The sequence below is a fragment of the Colobus angolensis genome, unplaced genomic scaffold (genome assembly GCF_000951035.1).
Source record: "Colobus angolensis palliatus isolate OR3802 unplaced genomic scaffold, Cang.pa_1.0 Scaffold245, whole genome shotgun sequence".
NCBI lineage: Eukaryota > Metazoa > Chordata > Mammalia > Primates > Cercopithecidae > Colobus > Colobus angolensis.
In genome coordinates, this window is record NW_012115655.1 from 3,226,952 (window position 1) to 3,240,904 (window position 13,953).

General features: G+C 39.0%; 1 protein-coding gene across 1 annotated transcript in view; it reads left to right on the forward strand.

Annotated features, from left to right (window-relative positions):
* Positions 1 to 13,953, forward strand: part of VPS8 (vacuolar protein sorting 8 homolog (S. cerevisiae)) — a 251,525-nt gene that overhangs the window by 216,864 nt on the left and 20,708 nt on the right. Inside the window, exon 45 of the mRNA XM_011945863.1 lies at positions 748 to 801. Coding sequence (XP_011801253.1) covers positions 748 to 801 — 54 coding nt within the window. The remainder of the gene's footprint in view (positions 1 to 747; positions 802 to 13,953) is intronic.

The window sequence follows — 13,953 nt, forward strand, 5'->3', positions numbered from 1 at the left end:
GAGGTTGCAGTGAGCCAAGATCATGCCATTGCACTCCAGCCTGGGCAACAGAAGCGAAACTCTGTGTCAAAAAAATAAATAAATAAATAATAATAAAAAAAATCTAATGCTATCATGGTATATTGTCTCATCCTTTTCCTTTTAACCTATTTGAGCCTTCATATTTAAATGGTATTTCTTGTAGGCAGCATGTAATTGGGTCTTTTTCATTTATCTAATCTGAAATCTCTATATTTCAGCTTTCCAAATATTTAAAGATATTTCTGTACCATTATCTTTTCTTCCTTGGACTAAACATCGTCTTATTACGGTTTGGCTGATACTTTTTCTAAATCCTTCACTATTATCAAACTCTTCTGTCCATGCTTTGCTTCAAAGGGATATTACATCACAATAGAGATTTTGAGTCACCTTCTGCAAGAAATGCTGATCATTTATTACTTCATTTGCTTAACATGATCACCAAATATCTACTTAGTCCCTCACCATTTGGTTAAAACCCATCTAGACCATCTGTCCCACTTTTCTTACCCAAATCATATTTTTTTCTTGGGTCACTACTGATTTTTTGATCTCCAGAAAAATTTCAAGGGGGCGTAAGAAAAAATCTGTTACTCAATTAATTTCCTCTGGAAATGTCTGTTTTATCTTAGTTATACCAATACTAGTTGAATTATTTTGAATGTGGGTCAAACAAAACTAGACTATAACTGAAAGGGTATTAAAATATTTGCCTTTTTCTTCCAGGTAAAAATGTCTCCATCATATCAGCAGTCCAAAGGGGATCCCACTGCTAAAAAGGTGAGTTTGTTTTAATAAAGGCAAAAAACCAGTTCCTCTTCTGCATGTTTATTCTCCTATGTGGAACAATATTCTCAACATGGCGGTAATTTTTAATCATCTTAATGCTCTCCAGGATTATTTCTGATTAGATGCTTTAATGACATGTCTCCAGGCCTTCTTGGCTCGTCCAGGGAAGCCAAGTTGGGTTTTGACATCAGTCTCCTAGCAACTATCCGTTTCTAGAATTTCCATCTTCTATACCAGGCATGGTATCATGGTAGCAGGTGAAAGATATTCAGAAGAAAGCTATATGGTTTGTCTTAATAATGTGCTTTACTTCGGCCGGGTGCAGTGGCTCACACCTGTAATCCCAGCACTTTGGGAGGCTGAGGTGGATGGATCATCTGAGGTCCGGAGTTCAAGACCAACCTGGCCAACATGATGAAACCCCATCTCTACTAAAAATAGAAAATTAGCTAGGCGTGGTGGTGCATGCCTGTAATCCCAGCTACTCCAGAGGCTGAGGCAGGAGAGTCACTTGAACCCAGGAGGCAGAGGTTGCAGTGAGTTGAGATTAAGCCACTGCACTCTAGCCTGGGCAACAAGAGTGAAACTGTCTCAAAAAAAAAAAAAAAAAATGTGCTTTACTTCTACAGAGCTGTGCCTAAAAAGCTGGCCTGAGATATTAACAGCACATGAGAAGGTCTTCAGTAAATACTGGCAGAAGAGAGCTCTCATGTGTGCCGCTTCAGTTCCTGACTGTAAGCTTTGTGACCACAGATAGGGTCTGACTGTTTTACACTCTATCTGAGCAATGCATAGATGATGTCAAGAGAACCACTAAAATCTTTTCCTTTATCCAGCTGCAAAAGTGCGGTTGAAACATGGTAAACAAATGGACATTTCTGCTCGTTTCTTGCATCATTTTTCTTTCTCTAATAGTCAAAGTGTTTTTTTTCCTTGCCCTTTTTTTACCATTTCAGCCAGCATCCGTATCAGTGAAGAACTGTAGAACAAAAGTAACCACCTGCTGGCTCTGTTGACTAACAGCAGGTTTTAGCTTCAAAGCAATGTTCCAAAAATGGGTCCCCCTCCTCTGACTTCAGAATCCCCTGAGACTTTTTCAGAAGAGAAGAGTCTAAAAACAAAATATGTTGTCTGAAAAGGCCTATAACACACTGCACATAAAAATCCTCTTTCACGCTTGTCAAGGCAGTAGGGGCAGGCGAGACTGAGGCAATGACTGTTGATACTTAGAACCATCACACTGTAACGCGAAGAGTGGGGAGAGCCTGTCATTTTAGTCTCGCTCAGTAAATAGATGAGGAAATGGGAATCCAGAGGGATTCCAATTTTTTGTCTTGGCTCTCCAGTGTTAGCTATGGAATACACTTCTAACATAGTGATGTCAAGCATGTGCTTTGGATACCACTAGACTTGGGTTCAAAGATTTACTCTTCTACTTATTTATCTGAATGACCTTGTGTAAATTGGCCCCTCTGTTTCATCTTATGTAAAATAGTGATGCTACTCTCAGAATTGTCCTGAAGATTAAATGAAATACTCTACTGTTTAAGAGTCTAACATTGTGTTTGACATATAGTAAGTACTCAAGCTGTTGTTGACACTAGTATTAAAATGCAGGTCTCCCGGCTCCTAATCAGATGTCCTCTTACTTTATCATGCTGCTTGTATAATATTGTTCATTCAGCAAGTATAGTCTACCCTTCACATTTGTGGGTTCTGCATCTGTGGATTCAGCCAACCACAGATTGAAGATATATATATGGGGGGAAAATGATAAAAAATAATGATACAACAATAAAAAACAGTACAACTATTTACATTGTATTAGGTATTATAAGTAATCTAAAGATGATTTAAAGTATATGGGAGGATGTGCACTGGTTATATGCAAATACCATGCCATTTTAAAGGACTTGAGCATCCATGGATTTTGGCATCCACAGGGGGTCCTGGAGTAAATTCCCCACAGATACCAAGGGATGACTGTTTTTTTTTTTGAGATGGAGTTTCCCTCCGTCGCCCAGGCTGGAGTAGAGTCGCACGATCTCAGGTCACTGCAACCTCCGCCTCCTGGGTTCAAGCGATTCTGCTGCCTCAGCCTCCTGAGTAGCTGGGACTACAGGGATGCACCACCACACGCAGCCAGTTTTTGTATTTTTAGTAGAGATGGGGTTTCACTACGTTGGTCTCGAACTCTTGACCTCATGATCCATCTGCCTTGGCTTCCCAAAGTGCTGGGATTACAGGCGTGAGCCACCACGCCCAGCCAGCTGTATTTTGTTACACTGGTTACTGAGATAAACAGTGGACTAGAGATGAGGTCCTGTTCTCAAAGGCCTCAGCATTTATTGAGAAAAGTAGACAGGTAAACTGACAGTTACCATACACCTTGACACATACCATGGAAGGTGCACAGGGTTCTGTGAAGGCGCCAAGGAAAGGCTGTATTCTGAGATGACTAGGCTAACTTAGTGCAGTTCTTATGTTCTTTATGGCAGAAACCTCCATGAAGAGCTTTGAGGAATGGTTAGCTGCTCCCCTACAACACTGTTACCACATTAGAGTGAGAGCAAATTCTGCCGTGTATATAGGCATTTATTAAATAAATACTCATTTAGAAATAGGTTCTGCAACCCATTTTTCAAACTGAGTAATGTCCCAGCTCTTTGTCATTTTAGGTGTCTGACCTCTTGTAAGGGATGTGACATTACAGAAGCAGGATTCTGTTACTCTTAGAATTGGCATCAGGCAAACAGACGCTTCCTAAGCCGATGACTGGACACAGGTGGCCCGGGCAGCATTCCTTTGTTATCAGATGCAGACTTATTCCTGGTTTATGCAAGAGTTGGGACTCTCTAAAATATTTTATTCAATATACATATCTCAAATATCTTTTACTTTATCAATAGAGTCCATTTCCAATATTCACCATGGTGGTTAACAGGTCATTACTTTCACCAATAAAAATATTTCCATTTTTAAGCTAATGAGCCAAGTCTTAGTGTTGGTGAACATAGAATAGCTGAAGAGCTTTTTTGAGTGGCTGCCTTGTGGAGTTCATGTTAGCTGGCCTCTCCTGTAATATAGATTCTTCATTTGGGCCATTGACCATTCCTGAGTTGAAGCCCAAAAGTAAATAGCATGTACTTGTTATCACGCTGTTTATGCCGTCTATACTGACTTGAAAATATATATCGCAGTGGGTGGCCATCCCAGATTAGGGGTCAGGAGTGGCTTCCCCGCAAAGGTAAAGTTTGACCTAGTCTTAAGAAACAAGGGAAATGGTAACCTGGGCAGATGGAGGTGAGTATAACACCTTGTAGGAAACGGGAGTGGTTCTGCATGTCTTCCATATAATATGAAAACATGGAGAAGTCTGGTAAAAGATAAATAGGGATTCAGACCACAAAGAACCCCAGTCTGTGAAGTTCGCTTTCTATCTTGACGATAAGGTTTCCAGCAAAGGTAAGATTAAAAGCAGAAAGACCAGTTAGAAGAGTAAGATATTTGTCCAGGCAAGAAAAAAGGCCCTAACCCTAGGCTATCTTAATGGAGTAAAGAGATTAGATGGATTCAAATATTAGCTATTTTTTCTCTCAGAAAACCCTGACACTCTCCTTAAATCTGAGTAAGTGTCCTTCCTTCCCTGAGCTCATAGCACCCTGAATTAGTCCCTACCAATACCTGGATGGGTTGAGGTTGCCTCTCTACTTAATGCCCATCTCCCATTAGGCCATATGCCTCGTGAGGGCAGAGCGGTAACCACATCAGTCTTGTTTACAGGTTGTATCCCTAAGTGTAGAGCAAAGTAGTCACTCGTTCGTTGTTGAATAAATGAGAGATACACGAAAGAGATTTCATAGGACTCCCTGGTTGTTTATGAGAAGTGAGGGGGAAAAGAAATTTCTGGCTCTGATGACTAGAGGAAAAATAAATGAAATATCATTATTGTTTCATGCTTGTCTCCCAGGCATGGCCAGTTCCTTATTGAATCAGCAGTATTCGGAGAGAGATTTACCTGAAGATCAGTGTGAAACTCAGCATCTAATTGTTACTTCCTTAGTTGGGTATATGTTTTTGTGTTGATATGCTTGTATGCTCATGTACATCTATGTATATATTCTGCTTCTTATCCTTGAGCTACAGTCTCTCTTCCCAAAGTTGCATTGACAGATGGAAGCAGCAGTAGTGTCTGTTGAACAGAGCGACTGCCAAAGTGACATGTGTAGGAAACACAAAGGAAGCAGTAATGTTCTTGATTTAGCTAAAAAGTCTCTGTTGACCGATAACTGAAGGAAGTGTTTGGTGACTCTGCTGTCAATATTGGCCCTACCAAGAGCTGGATTCAAGTGCTAAGGAAACCAGAGTCATGTTCTGTAGGACTCTGCTAACTTTCTGGGGCTTCTTTTTAGGTATTTCATGTAGGAGTCACTCTTTAGAATGTCACTGTTCCACTCTGCCGCTGCATGTCAGAGTGTGCTTCACATTCCACAACATGTATCTTTTTTTTCTTTTTTTTTTTTTTTGAGATGGAGTCTCACTCTGTCACCCAGCCTGGAGTGCAGTGGTGTGATCTTGACTCACTGCAACCTCCGCCTCCCAGGTTCGAGCAGTTCTCCTGCTGCAGCCTCCCGAGTAGCTGGGACAAGCACACGCCACCACACCCAGCTAATTTTTTTGTATTTTTAGGAGAGAAGGGGTTTCACCGTGTTGGCCGGACTGGTCTCAGACTCCTGACCTCAACTTCCCAGAGTGCTGGGATTACAGGCATGAACCACCATGCCCGACCCACAACATGTATCTTTTTACTAGCATTTTGCATTATAGATATTCTTTACAAAAGCTTTAGATTGGCAATATTTATTGTATATAAAGTTGGCATATATTTACTTTATATAAAATTTCTTCTTAGTGGGCTCTAATTGATAGTTTCGGTAACGGAGTTGGAAGATACACATGGTTCCCTAGGACCTTTAGTGTGTGATCATGTATGACCAGAAATTTAAAAATCAGGAATCATTGCCTTCAGATAAAAATTGACATAAAACCCATTGCATTGAATTCCCCAGGATAGATCCAAATGGAGGTGTTGACAGTGTTTAAGGTAGATCAGAAGAGTTAGTTCGGGGCAGCATCAGACACCACTCAGCTATGATGCATCTCTTCTTAACTACCAAAGAAACACCAAGAATTTTCACAGAAAAGTTGGGTCTGTTACATTTATGATAACTAGAGAAAGCATTTTGTCTTTTGCCTTGATCACAGGTACGTGGTTACTTCTCTGAGCAACTCCTGGTTTTAGATCGGCTTTCTCTGCCAGTGTGTTTGCAGAAGCTGAGGGGCCAGGTGCTCTGGCTGAAGACTATCCTCAGGCTGCTGGTGCCACTGGAGGATCCACAGCTGTTCTCCTCAAAGTAACTTCTTCCAGTTAGGGACAATGCACAGGGAATGAGACAGTGGAAAGCCTTTCCAGTAGTTCTGTGAGTCCATTCAGTAGATACTCCACAAGCCTCTGTTAGGTGCCAGGGTTCAGAGGGACAAAGGACAGTGAAGAAATACAGTTCCTTCTCTCAGCACATTTACATGTTAATGGTGACTGAACTGGTGGATGTCATAGCCAAGCCTCTCAGAAGTTGATTTTCAGTTTGTTAAGTATTCAGGTAGGTTATAAGAATTTGGAGCTGATTTTTGGAGTTTTTTAAGAGATGGTGTCTCACTGTGTTGCCCAGGCTGGAGTGCAGTGGCACAGTCATAGCTCACTGCAGCCTCAGACTCCTGGGCTCAAGTGATTGTCCCACCTCAGCCTCCTGAGTAATTGGGATTATAGGCATGAGCCACCATGCCTGGCTGTTTTTTTTTTTTTTTTGGTGGTTGTTCCAGGTGTTCTTACGAAGTAAGGTTTTTATAACCAATTCCCAGTCTTGCTGCTCATGTCAGCAATATAGACAGCTATACTTGCTCATAATTTTTGTTGAATTACAGGTTGCCTTTTTTTTTTTTAAGGGAAAAAGCCTCACAAAGCCACTGTTTCCATAACAACCGGAAAAGCTGGCCACAGTGTCTCAGCTGACTGGCCCTAAGAATGGCTAGTGGGTAGTTACACAAAAGTCAAGGAAAACATGAAATGAAGAAAACACTGAGATAGATGCAGCATTTTCTAGCCATCATTTGATGGAGGCTTAAGTAAAATAAAGATACATTCACCTTTTGATGCCTCACCCTTAACTCTTTCCTGCAAAGATGTGAGTTCTCATAAACAACAAAATGATAGCCCTTGATGGATATAGATGCTTCTTCTCTAGAGTATTTGTCTTAATAGGACTCCAAATATGACTTCATTGCCTCTACTGAGCACCCCCACAATTAAAGGAAACAGAGAACATGATTCAGTCTTTGTATCAGCAGAGTTGAAAACCTCAGCAAGACAGATGCCTTTTTATGGATGTGAAGAAGCTGGAGTCTAGTTGCCTTTAGACACCTGGAGGGCAGTGATCTGGAGGACAGTAACTGGAAGAAAGCATAGAGATCCTTAATTGTTGAGAGGACAGAACTGGTACCTGTGGGTAGCTACTATGTGAATGGAAATGTCAGGTTGGTATGAAAATTTCGTAACGGCAGAACAAGCTATCTTGAGTGACACTACATTACCTACTACTAGAGGTGTTTGGTCAGTGACAGGATATCTATTGCTCAAAGCTCCTGCCGTTGGTCAGAGTTGGGACTAGTTGATCTTTAGATCCCTTGAAGCATTAAAATCTTACGAGCCTATAATTGTATTAAAAACAAGTTGCATCCGGAGGGCTTGGTGGCTGATGCCTGTATTCCCAGCACTTTGGGAAGCCGAGGCGGGCAGATCACGTGAAGTCAGGAGTTCAAGACCAGCCTGACCAACATAGTGAAACCCTGTCTCTACTAAAAATACAAAAATTAGCCAGGCGTGATGGTGGGCACCTGTAATCCAGGCTACTCAGGAGGCTGAGGCAGGAGAATTGCTTGAACCCGGGAGGCAGAGGTTGCAGTGAGCTGAGATCACGCCATTGCACTCCAGCCTGGACAACAGAGTAAGACTTTGTGGTTTTTTTTTTTTTTTTTAAAACCAAGTTGCATGTTCACTGATGTGGTGAATGATTTTAGTTAAAACTAACTAAACAGCCTAAACTAATAGAATGTATTGTCTTTCAAAGAAAAATCTGGATTTATGTAAGAAGAGACTTGATTCAGAAGAATCACTGCAGTAGAGGTGAGGGGGCTATTGCAGTAAGGGGAACGCTCCAACCATAAGATCTGCAAGGGTCTCAAAGATCACACAGAAAGGAAATTTATTTCCTAAGAGGGGGTGGGTAAACAATGCTAGAAAGAACCAGGTGTGAAGGAGTGGGTGGAGGGAATGGACAGCTGATCAGAGATGCTTTTCCTTGTGGTCAGCTGATTCTCAGAAGCAACTTTGAAAGGAGAGATTCTGTACTCTGGGTCAGAGTTCAGGGGCTTGGGGAAAGGAAAGAAGCTTAACCAAAATTTGGTTGTCCAGTAAGCATTTTGATTTTGTTAATAATTTTTGTAATTAATAGCCTTTATTTTTTAGGAGTACCATAGTTTTAGGTTTACAGAAACGTAGAGCAGTAAGCACAGAGTTCCCATATGTTCACTTTCCCTCCCCATCCCCACAGTTGCCCCTATTATTAACATCTTGCATCGATCCGATACACTTGTTCTAATTGATGAGGCAATATTAATATGTTATTATTAACTAAAGTCCATGGTTTACATTAGGGTTCACTTTTTCTGTTGTATATTCTGTGGGTTCTGATAAATGTGTAATGAAATGTATCCACCATTACACCATCGTACAGAATAGCTTCACTGCCCTCCAAATCCCTGTGCTCCACCTGTGTATCCTGCTTTCTCCCCAAACTTTCGGCAACTACTAATCCTTTTACTGTATCCATAGTTTTACCTTTTCTAGAATGGCATGTAATTTCATAGTAGGTAGGCTTTCTAAATTGGCATCTTTCACTCAGCAGTCAGCAGTTAGGGTTCCTCAGTGTCTTCATGGCTTAATAGCTCTTTTCTTTTTATCACTGAGTAATATTCCATTGTCTGCTTGGACTATAATTTGTTTATCCATTCACCTACTGCAGGACATCCTAGTTGCTTCCACATTTTGACAGTTATGACTCAAGCTGCAGTAAATATCCATGTGTAGGATTTTGTGTGGGCATCTCAACTCATTTATGTAAATACCTAGGACCGTGATTGTTGGATTATATGGTAAGACTATCTTTACATTTTTTAAATTGCCAAACTGTCTGCCAAAGTGGCTGTGCCATTTTACATTCCCAGCAGCAGTGAATGAGAGTTCCTGTTGCTCCACATCCTCACCAGCATTTGGTGGTGTGGTGGCGTCAATGTTTAGAATTTTAGCCATTCTAATAGGTATGCAGTGGTATCTCATTTTCTTAAATTAACAATTCCCTGATGATATAGGATGATGAGTGTCTGTTGACTCATATGTTTATGTTCCATTTGTGTATCTTTTTTTCAAATTTTATTTTAGATATAGGGTATATATGTGCAGATTTGTTACATGGGAATATTGAGTGATGCTAAGGTTTAGTATGTGAATCCTGTCACCCAGGTAGTGAGCATAGTACCCCCCACACTCTAGTATTCCATAGGGTCTATTGTTCCCATATTTATCTCCATGTGTGCTCAATGTTTAGCTCTCACTTATAAGTGAGAACATGTGGTATTTTATTTTCTGTTCCGTGTTAATTTGCTTAGGATTGTGGCCACTAGCTCATCTGTGTTACTGCAAAGGATGTAATTTCATTCTTTTTTATAGTTGTGTAGTATTCCATGTGTACCAGATTTCTTTATGCAGTCTATCATTGATGGACACTTGGGTTGATTACATGTCTTTGCTATTGTGAATAATAGCCATCCTGATGGTGTGAGATGGTATTTCACTGTGGTTTTGATTTGCATTTCTCTGATGATTAGTGATCCTGAGCATTTTTTCATATGTTTTTTGGCCACTTTTATGTCTTCTTTTGAGAAATGTCTGTTCATGATCTTTGCTCATTTTTTAATTCGGTTATTTGGTTTTTGCTTATTATTTTGGCTCCGTATAAAGTCTGGATATTAGGTCTTTGTTGGATGCATCGTTTGAGAATATCTCCTCCTGTTCTGTAGGTTGTCTGTTTGCTTTCTTGATAGTTTTGTTGTTGTTGTTGTTTTGTGTGTATTTTTGCTTTTGTTTTTGCTTTTTTTGCTGTGCAGATGCTCTTTAGTTTAATTAGGTCCCGCTTGTCTGTTTTTGCTCTTGTCGCAATTGCTTTTGAAGACTTAGCAAAAAATTATTTGCTAAGGGGTCAGTGAATGAAACCAAGACTTGGTTCTTTGAAAAAATAAACTACATTGATAAACCACTAGCTAGGTTAACAAAGAAAAAAGAGAAGATCCAAATAAATACAATCAGAAATGACAAAGATGACATTACAGCTGATCCCACAGAAATAGAAAAGATCCTCAGAATATCAGGAGCAACTCTATACACACAAATTAGAAATTCTAGAGGAAATGGATAAATTCCTGGAAATATACAGAATCTCATAAGATTGAATCCAGAATATATTGTAACTCTGCATAAACCATTATTAAGCTCTAAAATGGAATCAGTAATAAAAAACCCACCAACCAAAAAAAGCACTAGACCAGATGGAGTCACAGCCAAGTTCTATCGAATTATACTTCTTTCTACCAAAAGAAGAACTGGTACCAGTCCTACTGAAAGTATTCCAAAATATTGAGGAAGGACTCCTCCTTAACTCATTCCGTGAAGCCAGCATCAACCTAATACCAAAATCTGGCAGAGACACGATGAAGAAAGAAAACTTCAGGCCAATATCCCTGATAAACATAGATGCAAAAATCCTCAACAAAATACCAGCAGACCAAATCCAGCAGCACATCAAAAAGTTAACTCACCACAATCAGCTAGGCATTATTCCTGGTATACAAGATTGGTTCAACATATGCAAATGAATAAATGTGATTCAGCACATAAACAGATTCAAAAGCAAAAACAATATGATCATCTCTATATATGCAGAAAAGGCTTTCAATGAAATCCAACATCCCTTCATGATAAAAACCCTCAACAGACTAGGCATCAAAGGAACATACCTCAAAATAATAAGAGCCATCTTTGACAGATCGCACAGCCAGCATCATACTGAACAGCCAAAAGCTCGAACCACTCCCTTTGAAAACTGGAACAAGGCAAGGATGCCCACTCTCACCACTCCTAGTCAACACAGGACTGGAAGTCCTAGCCAGAGCAGTCAGGCAAGAGAAAGAAATAAAAGGCATCCAAGAAAGAAATAAAAGGCATCCAAATAAGAAACAACGTCGTCAAACGATCTTTCTTCATTGATAATATGATTCTATACCTAGAACATCCTAAAGACTCTGCCAAAGGCTCCTCGAACTGATAAATGACTTTAATATAAAGTTTCAGGATACAAAGTCAATGTACAAAAATCAGTAGCATTTCTAAACACCAACAGTGTTCAGGCTGAGAATGAAATCAAGAACAGAATCTCACTTTCTATAGCCACAAAACAAAACACAACGAAATGAAATACCAGGAAGATAGTTAACCAAGGTATCTTCTAAAAGGAGAACTGCAAAACATTGCTGAAAGAAATCAGAGATGACACATATACATGGAAAAACAGTCAATGCTCATGGATTGGAAGAATCAATATTATAAAGAAGGCCATGCTGCTCAAAGCAATTTACAGTCACTGCTATTCCTACCAAACTACCAACATAATTCTTCACAGAATTAGAAAAAAACTATTCTAAAATTCATGTGGAACAAAAAAAGACCATGAATAACCAGCCACAGCAATGCTAAACAAAAAGATCAAAGCTGGAGGTATCACACTACCTGACTTCAAACTATACTATAAAGCCACAGTAACCAAAACAGCTTGGTACTGTTACAAAACAGACACATAGATCAATGGCACAGAATAGAAAACTCAGAAATAAAGCCTCAAACCTACAACCGCCTGATCTTTGACAAGGCCAACAAAAACAAGCAATGGGGAAAGGACTCCCAATTTAATAAATGGTGCTGTATATCTTTTTGATGAAGTCTTTAACAGTTAACAGTTTTTCAGGTTTTTTTTAGTGGTGGCCTAGGATTTACCATATGCATCTTAGCTTTTCATATTCAGCTTTTGATTTAAAGTAGCTTAATTCCATTTATATATATACACTCCTATATAGTTTTATTCCCTTTCCCCCACTTTTGTGGTATTGCACATACAACAAAATATATTTAGTACCTTTAGTAATATATAGTACGTATATAGTTATATTGTTAGATATAGTGCATCTAGTAATGTTACAAATGCAACAATACGTTGTTGTAATTTTTACTTTACCATCTGTAGTCATTTCCTTAGCTTAGTAAAATCTTTGTTTTCACCCACCTCCTTTGTGCAAATGTTACATATATTACATTTCCACATATTACAAGCCCAACATTTATACACACTTTGTATGATTGCTTTTTAAAATAAGTTATAAAAAAAAAAAAATAAAATAAAATAAAATAAGTTATTAGAAGAAAAAAGCAAATATGCATTTATACTGTATTTTATAATTTCATACTTACCTTTTGCAGTTCCTTTTTTTTTTTTTTAACATGGATTTGAATTACCCTCCACAGTCAGTTGCTTTCATGCCAAAGAAATTGCATTAAGTTCTTATAAGCCAGGTCTGCCTATCAACAAATTCTCTCAGTTTTTGTTTAGCTGGGAAAGTTTTTATGTCACCTTCATTTTTGAAAGCCAGCTTTGCTGGATATAGAAATCTTAGTGGGCAGTTTTTTCTTTGAGCATTTTGAATATGTGGCCTCCATTGTTTCTGCTGTTAGTGTTATTGAGGTTCTTTATAAATTACTAGTCATTTTTCTCTTGCTGTTTTCAAGTTTTTCACATTGTTACTGACTTTTGGCATTACATTATTATGTACTTTCAGATAAATTATTATGATGTATCTGTTTGTGGATCTGTTTGTTTTCATCCTACTTAGAATTTGCTAAGCTTCCTGAATGTGTAGGTTATTGTTTTTCAATGAACGTAGAACATTTTAGCCATAATGTATTCAAATCTTTTCCCTCTCCTTTCTCTCCTCTTCTAGTCCTCTCTTTACGCATATGTTGGGCTGATAACTCCACATTTCTCTACGACTGTGTTCACTTTTCTTCATTCTTTCTTCTCTCTGTTGTTCAGCTTGTATGATCTCTACTGAACTGTCTTCAAGTCACCAATTCTTCTGCTAGCTCAAATCAACCGCTGAGCCTGTCTTGTGAATTTGTTTCAGTTGTAGTTTTCAACTCCAGAATTTTCATTCATTCTGTTTTATAATTTGTATCTCTTTATTGATACTGTCTCTATTGATGTTATATTGTCATCATACCTTCCTTTACTTTGTAAGCCATGTTTTCCTTTAGTTCTGTGAAGATATTTATAATGACTATTTTGAAATATTTTTCTGTTAAATCTGACATCTGTTTACTCTTCCAGTTTGTTTTGTGCTTTTTTTCCTGGAGTTTGAGCATACTTTCCTGTTTCTTTGCATGCCTCATAACTTTTTAATGGAAATGGACATTTTAGAAAAATATATTGTATACCCTATATACTGGTCCCCCTACCCCCAGGGCTTGTTATTGATGACTGGCTAGATGAATTTAGTAAAGTCTATTTTTCTCCACAATATTAAGCTTCTGATATTGTTTCTCAAGTAGGTGTAGCCTTGGGTATGTCTGCAGTCAGCCTGGAATGACAGTGGTATTGGCTGGGCTCTCGTTTTGTTGTTGTTGTTTGTTTGTTTTTCTCTGACCATACCCCACTGTTAAGCTCTACAAATTGCCTGATGATTGCTGTACTGTTTCCACTAATGCCTTAGGACATAAATTGTCTATAAACTAATCCAGTCAAATTGCAGTTTCTTTTTTTGTTTTGTTTTTGTTTTTTCTTGAGACGGAGTCTTGCTCTGTCGCCCAGGCTGGAGTGCAGTGGCCGGATCTCAGCTTACTGCAAGCTCCGCCTCCTGGGTTCACGCCAT